This window comes from Pristiophorus japonicus, chromosome 20 (genome assembly GCF_044704955.1).
Source record: "Pristiophorus japonicus isolate sPriJap1 chromosome 20, sPriJap1.hap1, whole genome shotgun sequence".
Lineage (NCBI taxonomy): Eukaryota > Metazoa > Chordata > Chondrichthyes > Pristiophoridae > Pristiophorus > Pristiophorus japonicus.
In genome coordinates this window covers 5,588,025-5,608,896 of record NC_091996.1, presented here as the reverse complement: position 1 = coordinate 5,608,896, position 20,872 = coordinate 5,588,025, and the positions used below count along the sequence as shown (strand labels likewise).

The following is a 20,872-nucleotide window of genomic DNA, read 5'->3' as shown; positions in this document are numbered from 1 at the left end:
CTTGCCGAAGCACGGTGTGACCCAGCCCCGAGCGGCGGAACTTGCCGAAGCACGGTGTGACCCAGCCCCGAGCGGCGGAACTTGCCGAAGCACGGTGTGACCCAGCCCCGAGCGGCGGAACTTGCCGAAGCACGGTGTGACCCAGCCCCGAGCGGCGGAACTTGCCGAAGCACGGTGTGACCCAGCCCCGAGCGGCGGAACTTGCCGAAGCACGGTGTGACCCAGCCCCGAGCGGCGGAACTTGCCGAAGCACGGTGTGACCCAGCCCCGAGCGGCGGAACTTGCCGAAGCCGCTCGGATCCATTCGTTTCCTTGCTGCAGAACTGGTGACATCACTACCGCGGTCGGTAAAAAAGGCCGGATCGAGCCCAGGGCGCCGGAGTCTGCAGCGAGCACTGAGCCGCCAACAACGCGCAACAGGACAGCACGGTAAATATTGATTTGGGAATAATATCTCAGCTTGGACAAGTTAAATATCATCAAAAATAAAATACCATTGCGAGGCCGCGGTTTTCATTCAAAAGAGGGAAACATTTTTTTTTACCTCAGTTTAAATTTTTTTTTTACCGGGTGGGTTATTTTTTGTTAAAAAAAATCATATTGAAGAAACTGTGAGGTAAAATATATAAAAAAAACACATATATGATCTTTTTGGTGTCGTGAAAAGGGTTTCAGTTCAGATCGAATTTTGTTGTCAGGCGTCGACGCCCGTCTGAGGAGAGCGGAGGAATTTTCATGTCTGCATTTGAACTGTAATTATTTTACAGTATAGCTCATTATTTTTGAGTTTAAAAAAAAAAGAAGGTAACATTTTTATATTTCCTCGTGGTGTGCATTTTAATTTTATATCTGTGCGCTTGCAGACACTTGTATAACACTTTTTAAAAAAAAAATACAATATCTTGTCAGATTTGGCTTTTCTCTGGTTTATTTTTGGTGTTTTCAACCACAATGAGCCTTAAAATGGCTGCGGGGGAGACTGTGACCGCAGGAAGGTCAGGGGAAATAGAAACTAGAGAGAAATATAATATACATATTAATTTTGAGGGGAAACAGCCCAGAAGGTGGCTGGGGTGTGTGCATTAGTTCATAATTCGGCGTTGAATTTTACCCCCTCGGGGAAAAACCTGAATTTTAAAAATATGTCCTCTCAAAAAAATAGGTTGAGAAATGAGGGCAGGTTGAGTGAATGGGGAGTACAGAACTTGACAGGAATTAATAAATAATTACCTGGGGGGGGGAAGAAAGGGAAAAAAAAGAAAACGCTGTACAGAAATAGCCAGCTCAAAGGTATTGACAATACTGGCATTTGTCGACGATATGAATGAATTTTCAATAACAAGTGAGATGATATTTTTTTTGGGGGTGTAGGGGGAGATAATCCAGCAATAGTTTATTGAAAAAATACCATAATGCAGAAAACCAGGATTCGAAAACGTGGTTAATTATTATTCCACAGTACAGTAATTGCCATTAGGTCGATTCGAAGACCCTGGTTCATTATTATTCTGTAGTAACAGATGTCAGGGCATTTCGAGCAACTGTTGCAGAACATGATGGTTCTTAATATTTCTCAATGTAATTGGATTTCTTTGCAAATTCCATACAGAAGCCAGTTCTGTTAGCAGATCGAAGTGTAATAAAGAAGGAAAACCGCTTTACTGTCCTTCTTAAAAATTAAGTGCAAAAGGCTGGGTGGGGCTGCAGAGAATGAATTACTGTGTAAAATAACGTTCAAGAGTTGTGTTAATAGGTGATTTTTTCCCCCTGTTTCTGTTAAATAAAACATTCAACTGAAGTTAACTTGAGTTTGAACACAAGTGTTTATTTATTGTTTTCCTGGTCTTCTGTGGTTTCATGTGTGAGGTGAAACCATTTCTATTCAGTTAAGGTTCCCCTTCCAGTAATTCAGACAATATTTTAAATGTGCTTTAAATTATTATGTCAACATTTATTCTGTTCTCCTGGATTTTTATTATTAAGTGAATTGTCATCAATTTGTAGAGGTAGCTGTTTAACTTAACTAGTTAAAAATTCCACAGAGTGATCAGTTACGAATATTATGAATCTATTTGTGGTAAAGCAACCCTACGAGACCATGGACCACTTATGTGTAACATTGGCTCATTCTGTAAGAATCATAGATAGATGTACCACTCTGATTAGGTTTGGTAGAGTGTAGAAAATAAGAATGTCCCACAAGTATGTTTTCTGCCATCAAACCTTCAAAAGAATTTGCTTTGCTTTAATTAATGAACATGGAGCACATGAAATAAATCTGCATGCTCTTTTTAAATAGAGTACATTGCTTTCTGGAGTTGGGTCAATGCTGCCTGCGCATAATCTTAAATGTATGTTATCTCAAATATGTAGGGTGGGGAATATTTTATAGTCCGGGTGACGGTTAAAGATTGTATAATGGAGAAAAGTCCAAATGGTATTGCATCAAGAATGTCACTAGATGATTGCAAAAAAGCAAATTAAAGCTGTGCATCATGGTACTGTCGATGTTTTGTTTTGTCAAATGTATAATGTTTAAACATAAAAGCTAATCTGAAAATCAAATAGTGCACAGACTATTACGTAGTTTTCTGTGTCAGAATTTGGCACCTTGTAATTCTTAACTCCTATTTTAAATAATATGATGTGGGACAAAGTTTGAAAAAAGGTTCTAATTGTCTTGTGCGCCCTTATGTAAGAATGTAGTCTTGAGTGATGGCTCTATGATATGCAAAGGGTTAATTAATTGGAAGCTAGATTCGAACTTTGCAGTGAATGCGATGGTATACTGCGCCACTGGAAAATTGTGCAGTGCACAAACTGGGTCAGGGTGGGGTTAGTTTTTATTATAGCTCTGGTGGGAGGAAATAATTTGAATATCCTTTTTTTTTCAGTTTATAAAAACACCAAGTGCAGTTTTTAATACAAAATGAACGGAATTTTTTAAAGAAAATACTTCTACTACAAACACAGATTTCATGGGAGAAATCAGAATGGAGCAAATCTATATTCCTAATCCAAATATAGAAGCGTGTGAATCTAGATCTGGCAATTTAAGCACTAGTGACAATATTCCAAAATATTGTGCATGAGGAGGCAACAATTTAAAAATAAAAATCCGCCGTTGTATTTCAATGATGCAGTTCAGAGAGACCAACACTATAAAGTTCGGGAATGCAAAATTCAGACAATTATTAATAACCTTAATGGTGCAATATCTTAAAAAAAATATATATATAGTATTTGCTTTGTGTGAATTGCTCTGTCATTATTTAGTATATATTGTATTTATCAAACAGCACCATCCAACATGTCGTCATTCCGCAAAACCAAACTGCAGGTATTGTGTATGTGTGAACCGTGTGCAGTGTAGCTGCCTGCATCTACTTATTGGTGTGCACTATATATGGTAACAGGAATGTGACTGGGAGTGCAATATACTGGGTGATGCACGGTAGCATGCTTTACAATCACCAGTTTACTTGAGCTGTGACTGACATAACTGATCTTATTAGTGATTTGGAGCCACACTTTGGTCCCTATTTGCTCTTGGAACTTTTCTTCTGACTGCCTTTCCTTAAGTAGTTTATTTTATGGCCGATAAATTCTCCATTGGAATTCAAGTCACCCTTGAGCATTGGCAGCTGACGAGTTTATTTTTTTTAAAAAAGGTCAGTTCCCATGTAACAGCAATGTGTCCAGCTTCTTACTTGTGGTAACAAAGTCCAACCTTACAAAAAGGCCTCAATGATGTTCAAAGGCTTATCCTTTAGTATGAGTTTCAATTTGTTTCAACTCTTGTGGATATTATCGAAGTTCCATTTGAGAATGAATTAAATAATCTGGAAATATGGAAGCATAGTGTATTCACCCAAGTTCAAGTGCATTTTAAAGTTAATTACATCATCATCATCATCACGGGCAGTCCCTCGTATCGAGGATGACTTCCACGCCAAAAAGGGATGAGTTCACACGTGTTTCAATGAAGGACCTAATATATTGGGTCCCGAACTACATTGTAGCTACAGTCTACTATGGCAATTATTGGTTACTGATTATTTGTTTTATAGGAACAAGAGTTTGGCCATTTAGCCCCTCGAGCCTGTTCCGCTAGTCAATGAGATCATGGCTGACCTGAGACCTAACTCCATATACCTGCCGTTGCCCCATATCCCTTAATACCTTTTGGTTGACAAAAATTTATCAATCCCAGATTTAAAATTAACAATAGACCTAGCATCAACTGCCATTTGTAGAGGAGAGTTCCAGACTTCTGTTGTGTGTAGAAGTGTTTCCTAATTTCACTCATGAAAGGCCTGGCTCTAATTTTTAGACTCTGCCCCCCTAGTCCTAGAATCCCCAACCAGCAGAAATAGTTTCTCTATCTACCCTTTCTGTTCCCTTTTAATACTTGAAAACATCGATCAAATCACTCCTTGGCCTTCTAACTTAGCGGGAATACAACCCGAGTTTGTGTCATCTCTTCTTGTAATTTAACCCTTGGAGTCCGGGTAACATTCTTTTAAACCTACGCTGCACTCCTCCCAAGACCAATATATTTAGCTTTTAGAACAAAAAATGATAGGTGCACTGCTAATGATATAAAGAAGGATTGGTATTCAATCCTTGGTCTGTGCTGAAATTACCAATCTCAGAAAAGAATAGGTGATTGATTAAAAAAAAATTGGAGAATTTATTATCCCCAAAACATTCTTCTGTCTGGACTCAATTCAAGGATACAGGACTAGACAGTCCAGTGATAGTTGACATGGGCTGACAACATTCACAAACTAAATATTAACTTGTGCTATGTTAAATAAATAGATCACCATCTGGTTATAGGCTTAATCTTTTATACTGAAGTGCGTTTTTATGTTAGTCATTTCGTTGAATTGTCAATGTTGAAATATATTCCAGTCCACTGGGACAGTCCCACGCCCAATTAGTTGTAGTCTGTCGGGCCAATTTTCATTCTCAGTCTTCATATTGAACAGTTTAAAAAGAATTACATTTTCATATGGCCTGGGTTTTTATCTTTTTTTTGACTCTCCCAGGAGATCGCATGGCTCCGGTTGGGGTGGAGTGTAGAATGTTGCGGTGTGAGGGGCGGACTGGTTGGGCCGGATGCTCTATATACCTTTCTGCCATTGTTCATGGGTTTATATGTAACCTTCAGGGCTGCTGACCGAGGGCCATATGGCTCTTTGTCGGCCAGTGTGGCCATGATGGGTCGAAATGGCCTCCTCCTGCATTGCAGATTTCTATGTTTTCATTATTATTAATTTTTCCAAATGAAGTTAGCACTGCCCTGCTGTCCACATAGACTTGCCTTTGCTACACAAAGGGCAGGTAATGGTCAGCTCCCAGTGCCAGACCTTCCCAAAGCTCTAATAAACACGCCGTATACAAGGAAGCATTATTACAAGAGGATTTGAGTATGAGTAAAGACGTCTTATTGCAATTATCATCCATCATAGGCGGTCCCTTGAACGAGAATGACTTGCTTCCACACCAAAAGAGATGAGTTCTGTTTCAATGGAGGACCCAATATTCCAGTCCTGAACTCCAGGGGTGGAAGATGCCTGTGCGTGGATTTTTTTAACATGTGTTGACTGTTGCACATCAGCCACCACACAGGCTTGACAGAGCTAGGCCTTTATCCAGTGGCAAGGGTAAACCAGGACGACTGGAGACCTGCTCTTCTACACGGACCTAGTGTGCACACATATCGCAGAGTGGGCAGGCTCGTGTTGCCCCTGAGCCCCTGGCTCTTCTGAGCCCCGCACCCTCATTTGCCGCACCTCTGCTACAATCAATTGCCGCTCCTCCGCCACAAACATTCGCCGCACCTCCGCCATGATCTCTCACCCTTCCTCCACAACGATCTCTCACCCTTCCTCCACAACAATCTCTCGCCGCTGATCTCTCACCGCTCCTCCACCACGATCTCTCGCCTCTCCTCTGCCACAAAACATTCGCTGCATTTCTGACACAATCTCTCACCATACCTCCGCACCAAGCATTTGCCGCACCTCAGCCACGCTCTTTCACTGCTCATCTCTTGTCACATCTCAGCCATGATCACTCACTGCTTCTGCGCCTTAATCATTCACCGCACCTCCGCCACGATCTCTTCCTGCTCATCCGCCCTGCCCTTCCCACTCCTCCACTGTGCCTGGGCACCGCCGATGTTCCTGCCCATGCTCTAACCAGCGATCTGGGCCTTGATGACGTCACCCAGTCGCCCACCTCAAAGTCATCGTGCACTTGGGATGACTTGCGCTGGAAGCTGTAGTGACTTTTTATCCTCTCGACCTGCGGTGGTGTCCTCTCGCAGGTTGGCGTGGCCCACGATGTTGCAGGGGCCCAGTGCTCCAGCTCTTTATACTCCCGACCTGCGAGGATGTCCTCTCGCAATTATAGAGGGCCCTGGTGAGTCCGCACATGGAGTATTGTGTGCAGTTTTGGTCTCCTTACCTGAGGAAAGATATACTTGCCATTGAGAGAGCGCAGCGAAGGTTCACCAGACTGATTCCTGGGATGGGGGGGATTGTCCTTTTTGAGGAGAGATTGCGCAGACTAGTCCGATATTCTCTAGAGTTTAGAAGAAAGAGAGGTGATCTCATTGAAACATACAAAATTCTTACAGGGTAGATGCAGGGAGGATATTTGCCCTGGCTGGGGAGTCTAGAACCAGGGGTCACAATCTCCGAATAAGGGCTCTGGCCATTTAGGACTGAGATGAGGAGAATGAGGGTGGTGAATCTTTGGAATTCTCTACCCCAGAGGACTGTGGAGGCTCAGTCTTTGAGTATATTCAAGACCGAGATCGATAGATTTCTTGGATATTAAGGGAATCCAGGGATATGGAGATAGATGAGGTAGACAATCAGCCATGATCTCATTGAATGGTGGAGCAGGCTCGATGGGCCGAATGGCCTACTCCAGCTCCTAATTATGTTCTTATGTTCAGCATGAATAATGATCCAGGCTACACTGCCTTTTCTGGGGGGTTTTTCCCCTCCCCTCCTGTGGAATGTTACAGCTTCTGTGTAGCTTACCCCTGCTTGATGTGGTTCGAAAAGAAAGTAAGAGTGTTGGGAGAGGGGGATTGTGTCTGTATCTTCCCAGCACTCTGTTATATTGCCCCTCTCTTTCCCCCATGCCGCTGAATTTCTTCCCCCCCCCCCCAAATATATTTTTAAGTACTCGTGGGACACTTCGCGGAAACTTAATTTGTACTAAAACACCAGGATTTGGGGTTCCTCCCTGCTTATGAAAGATCCTGTTGCGCTAGTTCTTAAATGAGATTTAATGGAAATGATATTCTGGCCAATGTTTGCACCTTGTTGGAAATGGCAGAAATGTATTGCCAGTAATAGGATTACAGTGGTTTAAGAGAATTGTGCTCATCTTGAGTGTGAAAGTGATACTGCTGAGCACTGATGTTGAGTTATAACTTACTGACCTTTGTATTGGTATGTGGGTTTTACTCAAGTTTATATAATGTCTTCAACACAGTTTAATTTCCTTGAGAAATTCAAATAAATTGAACTTGTCTATTTTACAATTACTGGTTGTGCCATGCTGTATGTCTTCTATACAGTTCCAGTGCAATGTTGAATCTTGCTGTATCATACCTATCATTTGAGTGATGATTTATGTTCGATTCTATAAAATGTGATTGTATGGTTTTTGTCTTTCTCCTCAATGTGTTGCCAGCCTGAATATAACTGTATTGAAGCCTTCTTCATGGGAGTGAAGAGATTTAAGCTTGGAGCATTAATTACAATATTGCTCTAATGGCCTAATATGCTGGTTATGGTTGGCGTATCCTGGCCTTGGCTTTTAGTGCTTTTTGCAGTTTAATCGTGCTGGGTAGGACTTTCTGACAAGCAGCTGTTTTGTGTTATCAGGCTGGGCCAGAATGCAATGGGAGTGGCTGATCTCCATACACTGCATAGTGTAATTTGCTGTTGGTGTGTGGTATGCGGCAGTTGTGAACCGATTGGTTGGAATGCAGCATTTATTTGTGATGTGCATCGGCAGGTGGCCTCTTGACATTGAAAGCAAATTGTAAATTGGGTTTTGTAACTTTTTTGGATTTGTTATCTATATTCTAGATAAGCCACTACAATATTGTTTCATATTTATGGGGAGTGTAAAATGCTGCTTTCTAAATTTGATATTTTTCTCTCAAATATGGGGAAAAAGATCATTACTGGCATTATCCTGGAACATTCCTTTTAAAATCCATCTTGTAAATTTTAGTGCTTGGATACACAGCTTTGGGAAGAGAAAGAAAGGAGAAATGATTTATGTTCTAGCACAGTGAAGACTTAATTTGTCACTTCAGCCATCTCTCTGTTAGGTTTCAAATGTACTTTGCAAGTGTCTTGCCATGGTCAAACACAGTGTTATTTTTGGAAATGGAATGTTTGGAACCATTTAGGAGTAAAGAATGAATGTGTTGCCCCGTTAACTGAAATACCTCACCAAATTTTAGCTAAACCTGAATGTTCTCATGGTATATTTTATGTTCATAAATTTCTTTTTGTTACTGCTGCACAGTTAGCAATGCAGTAAAAATACTGCTTACATCAACTGATAGCAGAAGTGCTGACTGTGCACTGAAGCATAACTGTTTCAATAATACATATAATAACCTGTCCAGTAAAGGAGCTGCAGTTTTTTTTGCAGCTATGTAATATAATGGATTCTTAAAAAAAAAGAGAGCAACTTAAATAAAAAAATGGACAAGATAACTTAAAACTAACATAGTTTATAATATGATAGTTTTGGAATAACTGGCAGTCTTGTCTGCCTAACCCTGACAAGCAAACCTTCTCAGACAACTGGAATTTCCTGTTGGCGGTATCCTGAGTATAAGTACACCCAATCTGCAATTTTCCACTTGCTCACACAGGTTTTGTGGGGCCATATTTTTGTTTGGAAGGGGAAATTGTCACAGGATCATCGCATGTAATGGTTGGCTGCTGAACTCCAAATTCGGCAAATGTTTTGACTAATGAGCGCTGGGGGATTGTGAATCCAATCCCTGTGACTTTTTTTGAAAAGGATAATTTTGTAATTATGAAATTGTCCTGTCTTTAATCAAATAAGAATAGAATTCTGAACACGGTGACTAATGTTTCTGACTAGGCTTTTCTGTAATGAATGGATTCAGATAGAAGATTAGGAATAACAAAGAGGACTATCTGTTGCAGTAGACATTAGATTAAAAAGTGCTAGACTGCAGAACATGTAATCCAAAATGACAACCTATCCCTGTATTTTGGATGGTTGGGGGCTGCAGTACTAATTTTCTTTCATGATGTTTCCTTTTAGAATTTGGTACAATGGAGCACAAGTCTGTGTGTGTTCGGAGATGTAATTAACCCCATGATCAATTTAATGTTTTTATTGAAAAATGAGAATTAACCATCTCAAAATTAAAAAGTTAATCATGTTGATCATTTATTTATCAAACGAGCTTATTTCTCATGTTGACCTTGGTGCCATATTTGACCCTGAAATGAGCTTTCGACCACATATCCGCAGCATAACTAAGACCACCTATTTCAACCTCCCGCCCGTCTCCACCCTTGCCTCAGCTCATCCGCTACTGAAGCCCTCATCCATGCCTTTGTTACCTCTAGACCTGACTATTCCAACGCACTCCGGGTTGGCCTCCCACAGGTTACCCTACGTAAACTAGAGGTGATCCAAAACTCGGTTGCCTATGTCCTAACTTGCACCAAGTCCCTCTCACCCATCACCCCCTGTGCTCGCCGACCTAGATTGTTTTCCAGTTAAGCAACGCCTGGATTTCAAAGTTCTCATCCTTATTTTCAGATCCCTCCATGGCCTCGCCCCTCCCTATCTCTGTAAACTCTCCCCCACCCCCCGAGATGTCTGCGCTCCTCTAATTCTGCCCTCTTGAGTATCCCTGATTTATAATCGCTCAGCCATTAGTGTCTATGCCTTCTGTTGCCTAGGCCCCAAGCTCTGAAATTCCCTGCCTAAACCTCTCCACCTCTCTCCCTCCTTCAAGGCGCTCCTTAAAACCTACCTCTTTGACCAAGCTTTTGGTCACCTGCGCTAATTTTTCCTTGTGCGGCTCAGTGTCAAATTTTTAATCTCATAATACTCCTGTGATGTGCCTTGGGACGTTTCACTACGTTAAAGGCGCTATATAAATACAAGTTGTTGATTGCACTAAAAGGGACGGTCGAGAATGCGTACTGGAATTCTGTAGTAAGGCCGACCAAACTCAACTGGATGTTGATTACTATTTATAGGGTGTGGATAGAATCTGTTTTTCTTAATTTCATTTGTGTTTTTATTTGCTAAAGCAATGGAGGTTTGGATGGACTTCATTTCATAGATAATGTGTGCTGAAAATGGTAAATGTTGGTAATTATTTGCAAAATAAAAAACATAAATACCGCAGTGAAGGATGAGCTCACAATTGTTAACTCCCTTTTCAGGATGTGATGGACTTTGGGTCGTGACATGCAGAAGTATTGCTTTCAGTTTGTGAGCATAGATGGAATTTACAAATTGTTTCAAGTTTAATGTTATGGTTTGGCAACCTATGAATAACATGTCTGCTGTGGCTCAGTTGCTAGCACTCTTGCCTCTGAGTCAGAAGGTTGTGTGTTCAAGTCCCATTCCAGAGACTTGAGCATAAAAATCTAGGCTGATACTCCAGTGCAGTACTGAGGGGGCGCTGCACTGTCGGAGGTGCTGTCTCTTGGATGTGATGTTAACCGAGGCCCTGTCTGTTCTCGGGTAGACCTAAAAGGTCCCATGGCACTATTTTGAATAAGAGCAGAGGAGTTATCCCCTATGTCCTAGCCAGTATTTATCCCTCAATCAACATCACTAAAACAGATGATCTGGTTATCACATTGCTGTTTGTGGGAGTTTGCTGTGTGCAAATTGGCTGCCGCATTTCCCACATTACAACAGTGATTACACTTCAAAAGTACTTCATTGGCTGTAAAGCACTTTGCAACATCTTGTAGTTGTGAAAGATGCTATATAAATGTAAATCTTTTCTATTTCCTTTGTATGTATTTTCTTTAAGAGCACCTGTTATAATTCAGTTCCATTTATGCTTTATTCTCGTTCTTTGCTTGTTACCCTGCCTAACTAGAATCTTTTTGAAGTCAAATTTTTTTGTTTTATAAAACTCCTGTAAAGTGCCTTGGGATGTTTTACTATGTTAAAGGCACTGCACAAATACTAGTTGTTGTTTTTAGAAGAAATAAGTTCAGTATTGTAACCTGAATATACTAATAGTTGAAAGCTGAATATATATTTTTAATTAACCCAGACATTTAGCATTGCAATAAAGTGGTTTCAGATCTGACACCTCTCTGACTAGAAATTGGGCCCCCCAGCATCTCAGGGTCTTAAACTTCAACTATAAATCCCTGACTGCAGTGTGATTTGCTGTCTTTGTCAGATGTATGCAGTGCAAATGTAACTGTGGAAGCTTCCCTTTATGATCTGATTCTTCCACAAAAATAATTTCCTAGTCTCCCAATTACTGATCCGTTGTCACAACATGCATAACCTTTCACATTGGTTGATGAATTCTGCATATTCTTCCATGGCTGTCCAATTTGCGGGGGCTTTGCTCGAGGAGGAGGCTCAACATGGACACACCCAACTAGACATCATTACTCCGCTTTGCGGAAGTTGGTGGCGATCTACCCCATTTTCAGCTTTTTCTGACACTAAGTGGGAGCATTTAATGGTGGTTCAGTTACCAGTGAACATCTTTATGCTGTCTGTGAAATGGCTGCTGTTTCTGGTTTTGCACTTGTCATTGATCAGCTGGCTGCTTTCGAGTGCATTCTTGGGACAAGTATATGTGGAATCTAGAGCCCATCATTCTGAATTATGTAATCCTTATAGTCCTGTGAATGATGCCATGGGATTTTGAATTTTAAAAGGCTCTTATTTTTCTAGTTTCCTCCCTCCCTTGCTCCCCCCCTCACTGGCTGTTGCTGGGGGTATAGTTCTTGATGCTGGCAGTCCTCCAGTAATTTGCTCAAAAGGCCATTCATCCAGGCCTTGATGGCGAGGGAGAATAGACTGAAGTAGCATAAGTCAGAAATGTGAAACATGAGGTAGTCACGTTCCAGCTGCTGGTTAGAGTTCTGTGATGCGGATGCTTCATTATACGAGATTTGCCCTTTGCACTGACAATTAGCTTCGCTCTGCATACTGCGAATGGTTATGGAGGAATCCTTAGTGTGCTGATGATGCTTTCTGTTTTGAAAAGGCAAAATTAATCATTGGGGAATGCAACTCCTTGACTGTTTAGTGGCATATGCAATCAATGATTTTGATGCTGCAGTTCAGTTTACAATATTTGAACCCCTTTTTAACCACCCCCCACCTTTCCCTTTGGAATTACGCTACTGCTTTTTAGTCATTGCCAAATGTGAATTAGAATAAGTTGTAGTGCGCAGCAGTGGTATTTTTCAGCAACTTGAATGAGGAGCAAAATAGTCGTTGACTTAAACTATTGTATTTCCATTAATTAAACTAAATTTAGGAGAAAATATCTTGGGAAAACTAAAATAAGATTCCAATTTGTGATAGAGCGAAGACTGAAACTAAAACCAAAATTATATCCAAGACTGCGAACACTGGCTAGTCTGCAATTTTGGACCAGATGTTGGAAATCAATGCACTGTGAAGCACCCGTTTATTATTTCTCAACATTTCTGTGTCTTGAGTTGTATTAGAACATTTTTTTTATTTAAATTGCTCCCCAAAGTTCTGAACAGAATAGAGCAAAAATAGTGGGAATTTTTTACCATTTTTTTTAACCAAGTGACTAAAATATGGCACAAAACTTGAATAAAAGACTAGATTAATGATGGCAACATTTATTTTGAAGACTAACAGAGCTGTGATTAAAACTAAAATGACCAGCTAATCCTAGGATTGAGGCATCACTTGTGTGCATATTTTTTGGTAATTGGCTGTACTGCACTATTGGTGACAGGATGTCGTATACCTTCAACTATCACTATTTTCATTACTTTTTAAATCATGTCACCCCATCACGCTATAAGACTGTTGTATAATAAGTGAAGTCAAAATTGTCGTCTTGTTACCAGTAAATTTGTCTACATATTAGCAGTGACTACACATCAAGAATAATTTGTTGGCTGTCATCATCATCATAGGCGGTCCCTCGAAACGAGGATGACTTGCTTCCACGCCAAAAAAAGGACGAGTTCACAGGTGTTGGCTGTACAGCAGTGTGGAATGTCATGAGATTGTGAAAAGTGTTATATAAATGCAAGTTTATTTGTTCTTTTAAGACAGTAATTGAGCCTCGCAGTTCTGCTGATCTTAAATTTCTTAAGCATTGCTCTCATTTCTAACAGTGCTGTGAGGACAGCTGTACTCAATTGCTGCCTTGTGGCTCACAGGCAGACATTTTTGATGCCTCAGTCGCCAGTATTGGAAAGTTGGTACCAAAAAAGTCTGAAATCCATCAGTAATTGTCTGTACAGGTTGAAACTCCCTTATCCAGAACCACCCCTCGCCCAGAACCATTCCCGGCCACCGGGTGGCGCATGCGCAGAACTCCGACATGAACAAATTGAAGTCCTTCCTCGCTGCCAACTCCTGCAGTCGTTGGCCTGACCCCACGATCCCCCCCCCCTCCCCCCCCCCCCCCCAAAATGATCTCTCTGCCGCACTCCCAAGCCAGCCAGCCCCAATATGCTCTTGCTCGGTACCTGTACCATACAATTTAACGTGACCACCCCTCGTCTGGAAAAATCCCTTATCCAGAACAGGACAGGTCCCGAGGGTTCGGATAAGGGCGATTCCACCTGTATTAGAAGGCCTGTTTGCATGTCTGTGCTCATGGTCCTAAAACATTGTCTACGAGTGCTATCTTGAATTTCAATGCTTTCCATATTGAATAATTTATTACAGTTTATTGATTGCATGCACCGGCCCTGTATGATTAGTGTCAATATTGCTAGCAGAAATTGCTTTAATTACTGGAGCATAGAGTTAAATGTTAGTTAAAATAATTAAGATGGATCACTTTGTTTCTATATAAGAAACCTATAAAAATGAGCAAGCTGTTTTGAGTTTAAAAATGTTTTTATAAGGATCAATTTGCAATAAATCTAATGTTTGATTTTTACGCCTGTAACAGAAAATGGATTCCACTGGAGTAAAAGTTCTAGATTCGGCAGATGACATCCAGGAGAGACGTCAGCAGGTGCTAGACAGGTATGAATTTCATATTTTTTGCATTCAGCGCTTTGTGTAGAGTTAGTGAACAGTAGTCAAGGAGACTTGGTGTAGTAGTAGTATCATCTGCACCAGTAGGGTCCAGGCCCAGAATAGCTGATGGGACCATAGTCAGAGCTGAGGGGGGGCCTGGGCACACCCCACCCTGCTGGAATTTTGGTTAGGTGGGCATTGGAGGGGTGCCTGAAATGATCCTTGAGCTTGCCTGACCCATGCTAATGAGGTAGCATCCCACTGACTCCATAAACTCCAATGGAATCGTGCTGCAAGGCACCATTGGGTATGATTCCAGCATCATCCCTGGGATGGTGACCTGGGGAATTTCAGGACCATTGACTTTTGCTCATGAGGCATAAGAACATAAATAGGAGTAGGCCATTAGGCCCCTCGAGCCAGCTTCGCTATTCAATAAGATCATGGCTGATCTGATTATGGACTCGGCTCCACTTCCCTGCCCACTCCCCATAACCCTTTACTCCATTATCGCTCAAAAATCTATCTATCTACGCCTTAAATATATTCAATGACCCAGCCTCTACAGCTCTCTGGGGCAGAGAATTCCATAAATTTACAACCCTCAGAAGAAATTTCTCCTCATCTCAGTTTTAAATGGGCGGCCCCTTATTCTAAGACTATGTCCCCTAGTTTTAGTTTCCCCTATGAGTGGAAATATCCTCTCTGCATTCACCTTGTTGAGCCCTCTCATTATCTTATGAGTTTCAATAAGATCACCTCATTCTTCTGAACTCTAATGTGTATAGGCCCAACGTACTCAACATATACTCATGTCAAACCCCTCATCTCCGGAATCAACCTAGTGAACCTTCTCTGAACCTTAATGGTATATTAGAACTCACTTTGAATGAATTCCCAGAGAAAACTGTAGCAAGTAGCTTAAATTTTACATAAGTTGCCGGTACAAAATAAATTGAGGTAGGAATTCCTTTAGGCTCGTTTTCCGGTTTGAAATGGGCACCGTGCATCAGAGTGCGCATCACAACCGAGAGGCCCGAGATAACTTGCTTCCCCAGCAGTGACCCGAAGGCAAGTCTTGGAAATGGGGAGGGGTTAGAACGGCAGGGTGGTGTGGGGGATGGGCGATTGTGAGTACTGTGGAGTCAGAGGTGCACTCCTGCTCCTCCTGGCTCTGCAGGAATTGCATAGTATTTACAACACAGAATCGGACCGTTCTGCCCAACAGGCCTGTGCTGGTGTTTACACTCCACACAAGCCTCCTCCCAGTTAGCTTCCCCTTAAATGCATCCATGCTATTCGTCTCAAGTACTCCATGTGGTAGCAATGGCCCAACTCTCTATCTGGTCAGGTGTATTTCAATCTTCCTTTGGGCACAGGATGTTAGTTCTCGAAATTGGCCCTCATTGCGCCTTTTTACAAGTTTAAATTGGGGTCTAATTTTCTGTTTAAAAGCCGGTCCGCCGTCTGCGCGGGAGTTGCAGCCTGCAGTACAGCACAGCTGCACAGATTAAAGGGAACGTTGGATGCTAGTTGGAAGTAAAGTATCTTGGTGAAGGGGAAGAATCGAGAGAAGCAGATCAAGCTGACGGTATTCCGTGTCTATGCATACTAGGTACCGGCGGTTCAAAGAGCTCTCTGTTCTGAGACGGCAGAAGCTAGATGATTCTTTCAGCTTCCAGTGTTTCCGCCGTGATGCTGACGAATTGGAGAAATGGATTCAGGAGAAACTGCAAATTGCATCGGACGAGAGTTACAAGGATCCCAGCAATCTGCAAGTGAGTGATGTTCTAAACCTCTGACCACTAGTGTTTTAGTGTTATAATGGGCTGCAAATTTCTAACATAGTATTGACAAATCTTTTTTCTCTGCCTTTTAATTTAATAAATTTTTATTCTGCGTCAATTTGAGTTACGTTTGTATTGTTTCAGAATGAAATGACCACGTACAAGTTAGTCGTTTTGATTATTCTTCGATTTAAGTATGTAATTCGTTATGTACAAGATATTTGTTTTGCACTGAGTTATTGATGTGCCCTTTTCATTACAGTTCTTGCTGTTTTCTCCCCCATTTTCCTCTTCTGTTCCTGAAGGTGGTGACTTGTATTGAGATGTAGTTCTATGGAAGCCCTGCCCTCGCCTAATGTTCACACTGACACCCTTTCGAGTGGAGCATCCTGGAGGGGCGATTTTTTTTTTCCACTACAGTGCTCCGGTGCATATTTAGGAAAATTGTGCACCCAAGCCTATGATTTTGCATGCCTTCATTTTAATTAATGGAAAGTTACAGTCTGGGCTGCGCAGTTTCCTGTTATGTATCCCTGCAAAATGCATGTGTGTCGGCGTCTAATGAGGACAGCATTAGACTTGACTGCAAGGTCCTCCATGATCGGATGTTTTCTATTGTCACACATTGAGAATGATCAATGCTGCTGGTGTCCATAGAACCGTAGCCCAGCGTGAGTTGGTACCTTCAGAAAAGGAGGGGAGAAAAGTCAAACCTGATGGTATTTTTGTTTTTTTACAGGGTAAGCTGCAGAAGCACCAGGCGTTTGAGGCTGAAGTACAGGCCAACGCTGGTGCCATCATCAAACTTGATGAGTTTGGCAACAGAATGATGACCGATGGGCATTTTGCAACGGAAACTATCCGAGTAAGTGCCTGCTGTCTCATATGGTTTTTATGTTCCTTTGTCTTGCCAATCAAAAATGTAACCCCCGTTGTTGATTTTTAGTCTTTCACGCCCTACCGGACTACACAACGACCTATTGTAACTGCAGTACAGATTGGTACTCACATGGAAGTAGGTGTATAATTGCTGTGTAGTGCAGTGTGTCTGTTTGTTTGAATTTCTCTTCTTGGGATGAGTTGAAAGTGTTCTTTGTGTTTTGCCTTTCTTTACTGACTATCTTTTTAAAACTGTTTTAAAATCTTTCTTTAATCTTCTCCCCAACCGAAGTGAGCGTCACTCTGAAATCAGCTGGCAGGGGCCCTGATTTATAGCGGTGCTGAGTTGACCAGCACTGTTGCACCGCCATTCAATCCTAAAGTGAAACGTACTGATTTCTGTGTGGTGTTTCAATCTTGTTGTCCTCTTTTCTCATTGTGATCAGCCATATGCCTTTCTTCTAGCTTTGAGGATGGGGGAGCAGGTAATGGAGTGTTCTCTGACCTTCTGACGAGAAGTAAAGGAGGTCACTGTTAGGATAAAACCTTTTGTACTGGTAGGATGTTGGGCAGAAATTTAAAACCATGTTGTGTAGAGATAGCTGATTGGAAATTGAGAGCATGTCAAATGTTGCCACCCTACATTTGGGTCCTGTTGACAGTGAGTGAGTAAATTTACTCTGTAACTGTAGCGTTGGTATGAAGCAGTTTAGCTTTACATCAACATTAGTTATAGCGAAAATGCAATCCAAGTTGGGGGCCCCATTTAGCTCCGGTGTCCGTATGGGCTGTATCTCCAGATTTACAGTGTCCGCTGTGGCTCAGTGGGTAGCACACTCGCCTCGAAGTCAGAAGGTTGTGGGTTCAAGTCCTACTCCAGGGACTTGAGCACATAAAATCTATGCTGACACTCCACTGCACTGCTGAGTGAGCGCTACACTGTTGGAGGTGCTGTTTTTTGGATGAGACGTTAAACTGAGGTCCCGTCTGCTCTCTCAGGTGGACGTAAAAGATCCTATGGCACTATTTCGAAGAAGAGCAGGGGGAGTTATCCATGGTGTCCTGGCCAATATTTATCTCAATATAACAAAAAAAAACAGATTATCCCATTATCTGTTCATTATCACATTGCTGTTTGTGGGAGTTTGCTGTGTGCAAATTGAATGCCACATTTCCTACATTGCAACAGTGACTACACTTCAAAAGTCATCATCATCATAGGCAGTCCCTTGAAACAAGGATGACTTGCTTCCATGCCAAAAAAAAAGGATGAGTTCACAGGTGTTTTGAGTGACGAACCCGAACTACATCCTCAAGGGTGGAAGATGCCTGTGCATGCATTTTTTTTTAACGTGTGGTGGCTGTTGCACACCAGCCACCACACGGGCTTGACAGAGCTAGGTCTTGGTCCAGTGGCAAGACGACTGGAGGCCAGCTCTGCTGCACGGACCTAGTGCGTACACATATCGCAGTGTGGGCTGGCCCGTGCTTCCCCTGGCCCCGAACTCGCGCCTCCCCTGGGCCCTGATCACATCCCTCCACCGTCTCTCATGGCTCCTTCGCCCGATCTCACCGCTCCTGCTGCATCTGCCCACGCTCCACTCACCGGCCTGGACCTTGCTGACGTCACTCTGTAACTTGAAGTGACCTGCCTCCACACTGTCCAGGGGCCGCACGGCGCTCCTTTTATGGCCCCGACCTGCGAGAAACATCAGCGGCAGGTCGAGGCCATAAAAGGAGCGGCGTACGGCCCCTGGACAGCGTGGAGGCCCCGACCTGCGAGAAACTTCAAAAGTACTTCATTGTTTGTAAGGTGCTTTGGGATGCCCTGAGCTCGTGCAAAGTGCAAGTCCTTCTTTCTTTAATGTCTAGTGCAGCGAGTGGTCATATAACCCCCCTTTCCCCCCCCCCCCCCCCCCCATGTCTAATGTCTAGTGCAGCGAGTGGTCATATAACCCCCCTTCCCCCCCCCCCCCCCCCCCCCATCCGCTTGCTTCAACGTTACACAATTGGCTTCCTGACTGGAGCATGTGACATAGATTAGTGTTTTCTTATCTGCTGTCTGCCAGTTAGTTTCCTCAATAGGATATTTGTGAGAACAAATAGTAATAAATAATTCTTCAATGGGTAGTGGAAGCCTCTGTAATGTGTTTGACCACCTTTTTTAGTTTTGGAATGTGTGTCTGTCTTGAATGAGTTTCAGTACAGAATTAAGAATAGAAACTTTTGGTTTAAATTCTGTAATGTGATTGCAGGAAGCTTTAGTTGTAATTTTTATCAACGGAAACAGCAATCCGATGTTGTTTCCTTCTTTCTTTTGTTTCATGGCCTCATGCTTCCTTTTGAAAGGTATAAGAAAACATCCTATCAGGAAAGGATGAACCGGCTGGCTCTCTTTTTGTCTTGAAAAGAAAAGGCTGAAGAGTGACCTAATAGAGGTCTTTAAAATTATGAAAGGTTTTGATAGAGTAGATACAGAGAGAATGTTTCCACTAGTGGGGAAGAGCATAATTAGAAGCCATTGATATAAGATAGTCACCCAAGAAATCCAATAGGGAATTCAGGGGAAACTTCTTTACTCAGAGTGGTGAGAATGTCTAACTCGCTACCACAGGGAGTGGTTGGGGCAAATCATATAGATGCATTTAAGGGGAGGCTGAATAAGCATATGAGGGAGTGTTATGCTGATAGTTAGATGAGGAAGGATGAGACTTGAGTGGAGCATAAATGCTGGCATGGGTTGACTGGCCTGTTTCTGTGCCATATATCCTCTGTAATTCTATAGCAGAACTTGACCTTGTAGATTTTTTTTGAGGTAATTGTTCATTACTTTTTCTTATTGGCAATGGGCCAGCTGCAGTTGCTTGCAGAATATCAGATGGTATGGAAATGTTAATAATAGAATTGCTTCTATACGCAGTTTACCTATTGCAGTGGATAACTGAGCTTTGTAACATGTTGGTGCTGCACAATTTAATAACCTGACCATCATTTGGCATTTTCATTTGAGAGTTCTTCTGTACTACGCCACAATGAAGCTGGTTTCATTTTAGTCCTTTTATTTCTTTCCAGACCCGACTCGAGGAACTCCATCAACTATGGGCGCGCCTGCTGGAGAAAATGAGGGAGAAGGGGATCCGCCTCCTGCAGACTCAGAAGCTTGTGCAGTATCAGCGGGAGTGTGACGATGTCATGGACTGGATCAATGATAAGGTCAGTGATTTTGTTTGAGGTAAGGATTGAAGTTTGTCAGTACACCATATTAAAGGGGTGGTTGTGGGTGTAATGTTTGCACCTGTGAGTATGCTCACAGGTTTGTAGAACTGTTGCACTCTCCACCTTGTCATCCTCGTCTGCCGTCCAGACACGCCATGGCGCACCATCTTGCCGTCTGGAGGAGGTGGGGGTCCCCAATGGAGTGCACTCTACGCGAGAGTCCTCCCAATGTTTATTGGGGACGTGGCCTGGAAGGTGGTGCACGGAGCAGCCCCGTGCAACAAGTTTTTAAGCTGGTTCACGGGCTCCCAGGCCGCCTGCAATTTCTGCGGTCTGGAGGAGTCCGTGTTCCATGTTTTTATTGAATGTGCGAGGTTGCAGCCCCTGTTCCATTATTTAAAGGGGCTGTTCCTCAAATTCTGGTTGCACTTCAGTCCCACACTCCTGATCTTTGGGCACCCTGTGCGGAGGGGAGTGGGTAGGTCCGAAGGCCTCCTCGTAGGACTGCTCCTGGGCACGGCCAAGGGTGCCATCAGCGGGCGGTCGAGGGGGTCGTTCTGCCCGACTGCCTGCCTGCCTCTCTCCCGCGCTTACAACCGAGCCAGGGTGTCCCTGGAGATGGAGCACGCGTTGTCCACCAGTACGCTCGTGGCCTTCCGTGTTAGATGGGCGCCGGAGGGACTGGAGTGCATCATCACCCTCGGCAACCAAAT

General features: G+C 42.8%; 1 protein-coding gene across 7 annotated transcripts in view; it reads left to right on the top strand.

The window, feature by feature from the left end:
* The first annotated feature begins 326 nt into the window (after window positions 1-326).
* sptan1 (spectrin alpha, non-erythrocytic 1) overlaps window positions 327-20,872 on the top strand; it is a 132,505-nt gene continuing 111,959 nt past the window's right edge. For 6 of the 7 annotated variants that reach the window (XM_070863691.1, XM_070863693.1, XM_070863689.1 and 3 more), the window contains exons 1-6: window positions 336-429; window positions 3,300-3,340; window positions 14,207-14,283; window positions 15,893-16,055; window positions 16,804-16,929; window positions 20,016-20,156. In XM_070863691.1, the coding sequence (XP_070719792.1) occupies window positions 3,311-3,340; window positions 14,207-14,283; window positions 15,893-16,055; window positions 16,804-16,929; window positions 20,016-20,156 (537 nt within the window). In that variant the 5' untranslated portion in view covers window positions 336-429; window positions 3,300-3,310. Of the gene's footprint in view, window positions 430-3,299; window positions 3,341-14,206; window positions 14,284-15,892; window positions 16,056-16,803; window positions 16,930-20,015; window positions 20,157-20,872 lie in introns of all 7 variants that reach the window. The other variant, XM_070863690.1, reaches the window with a different exon arrangement.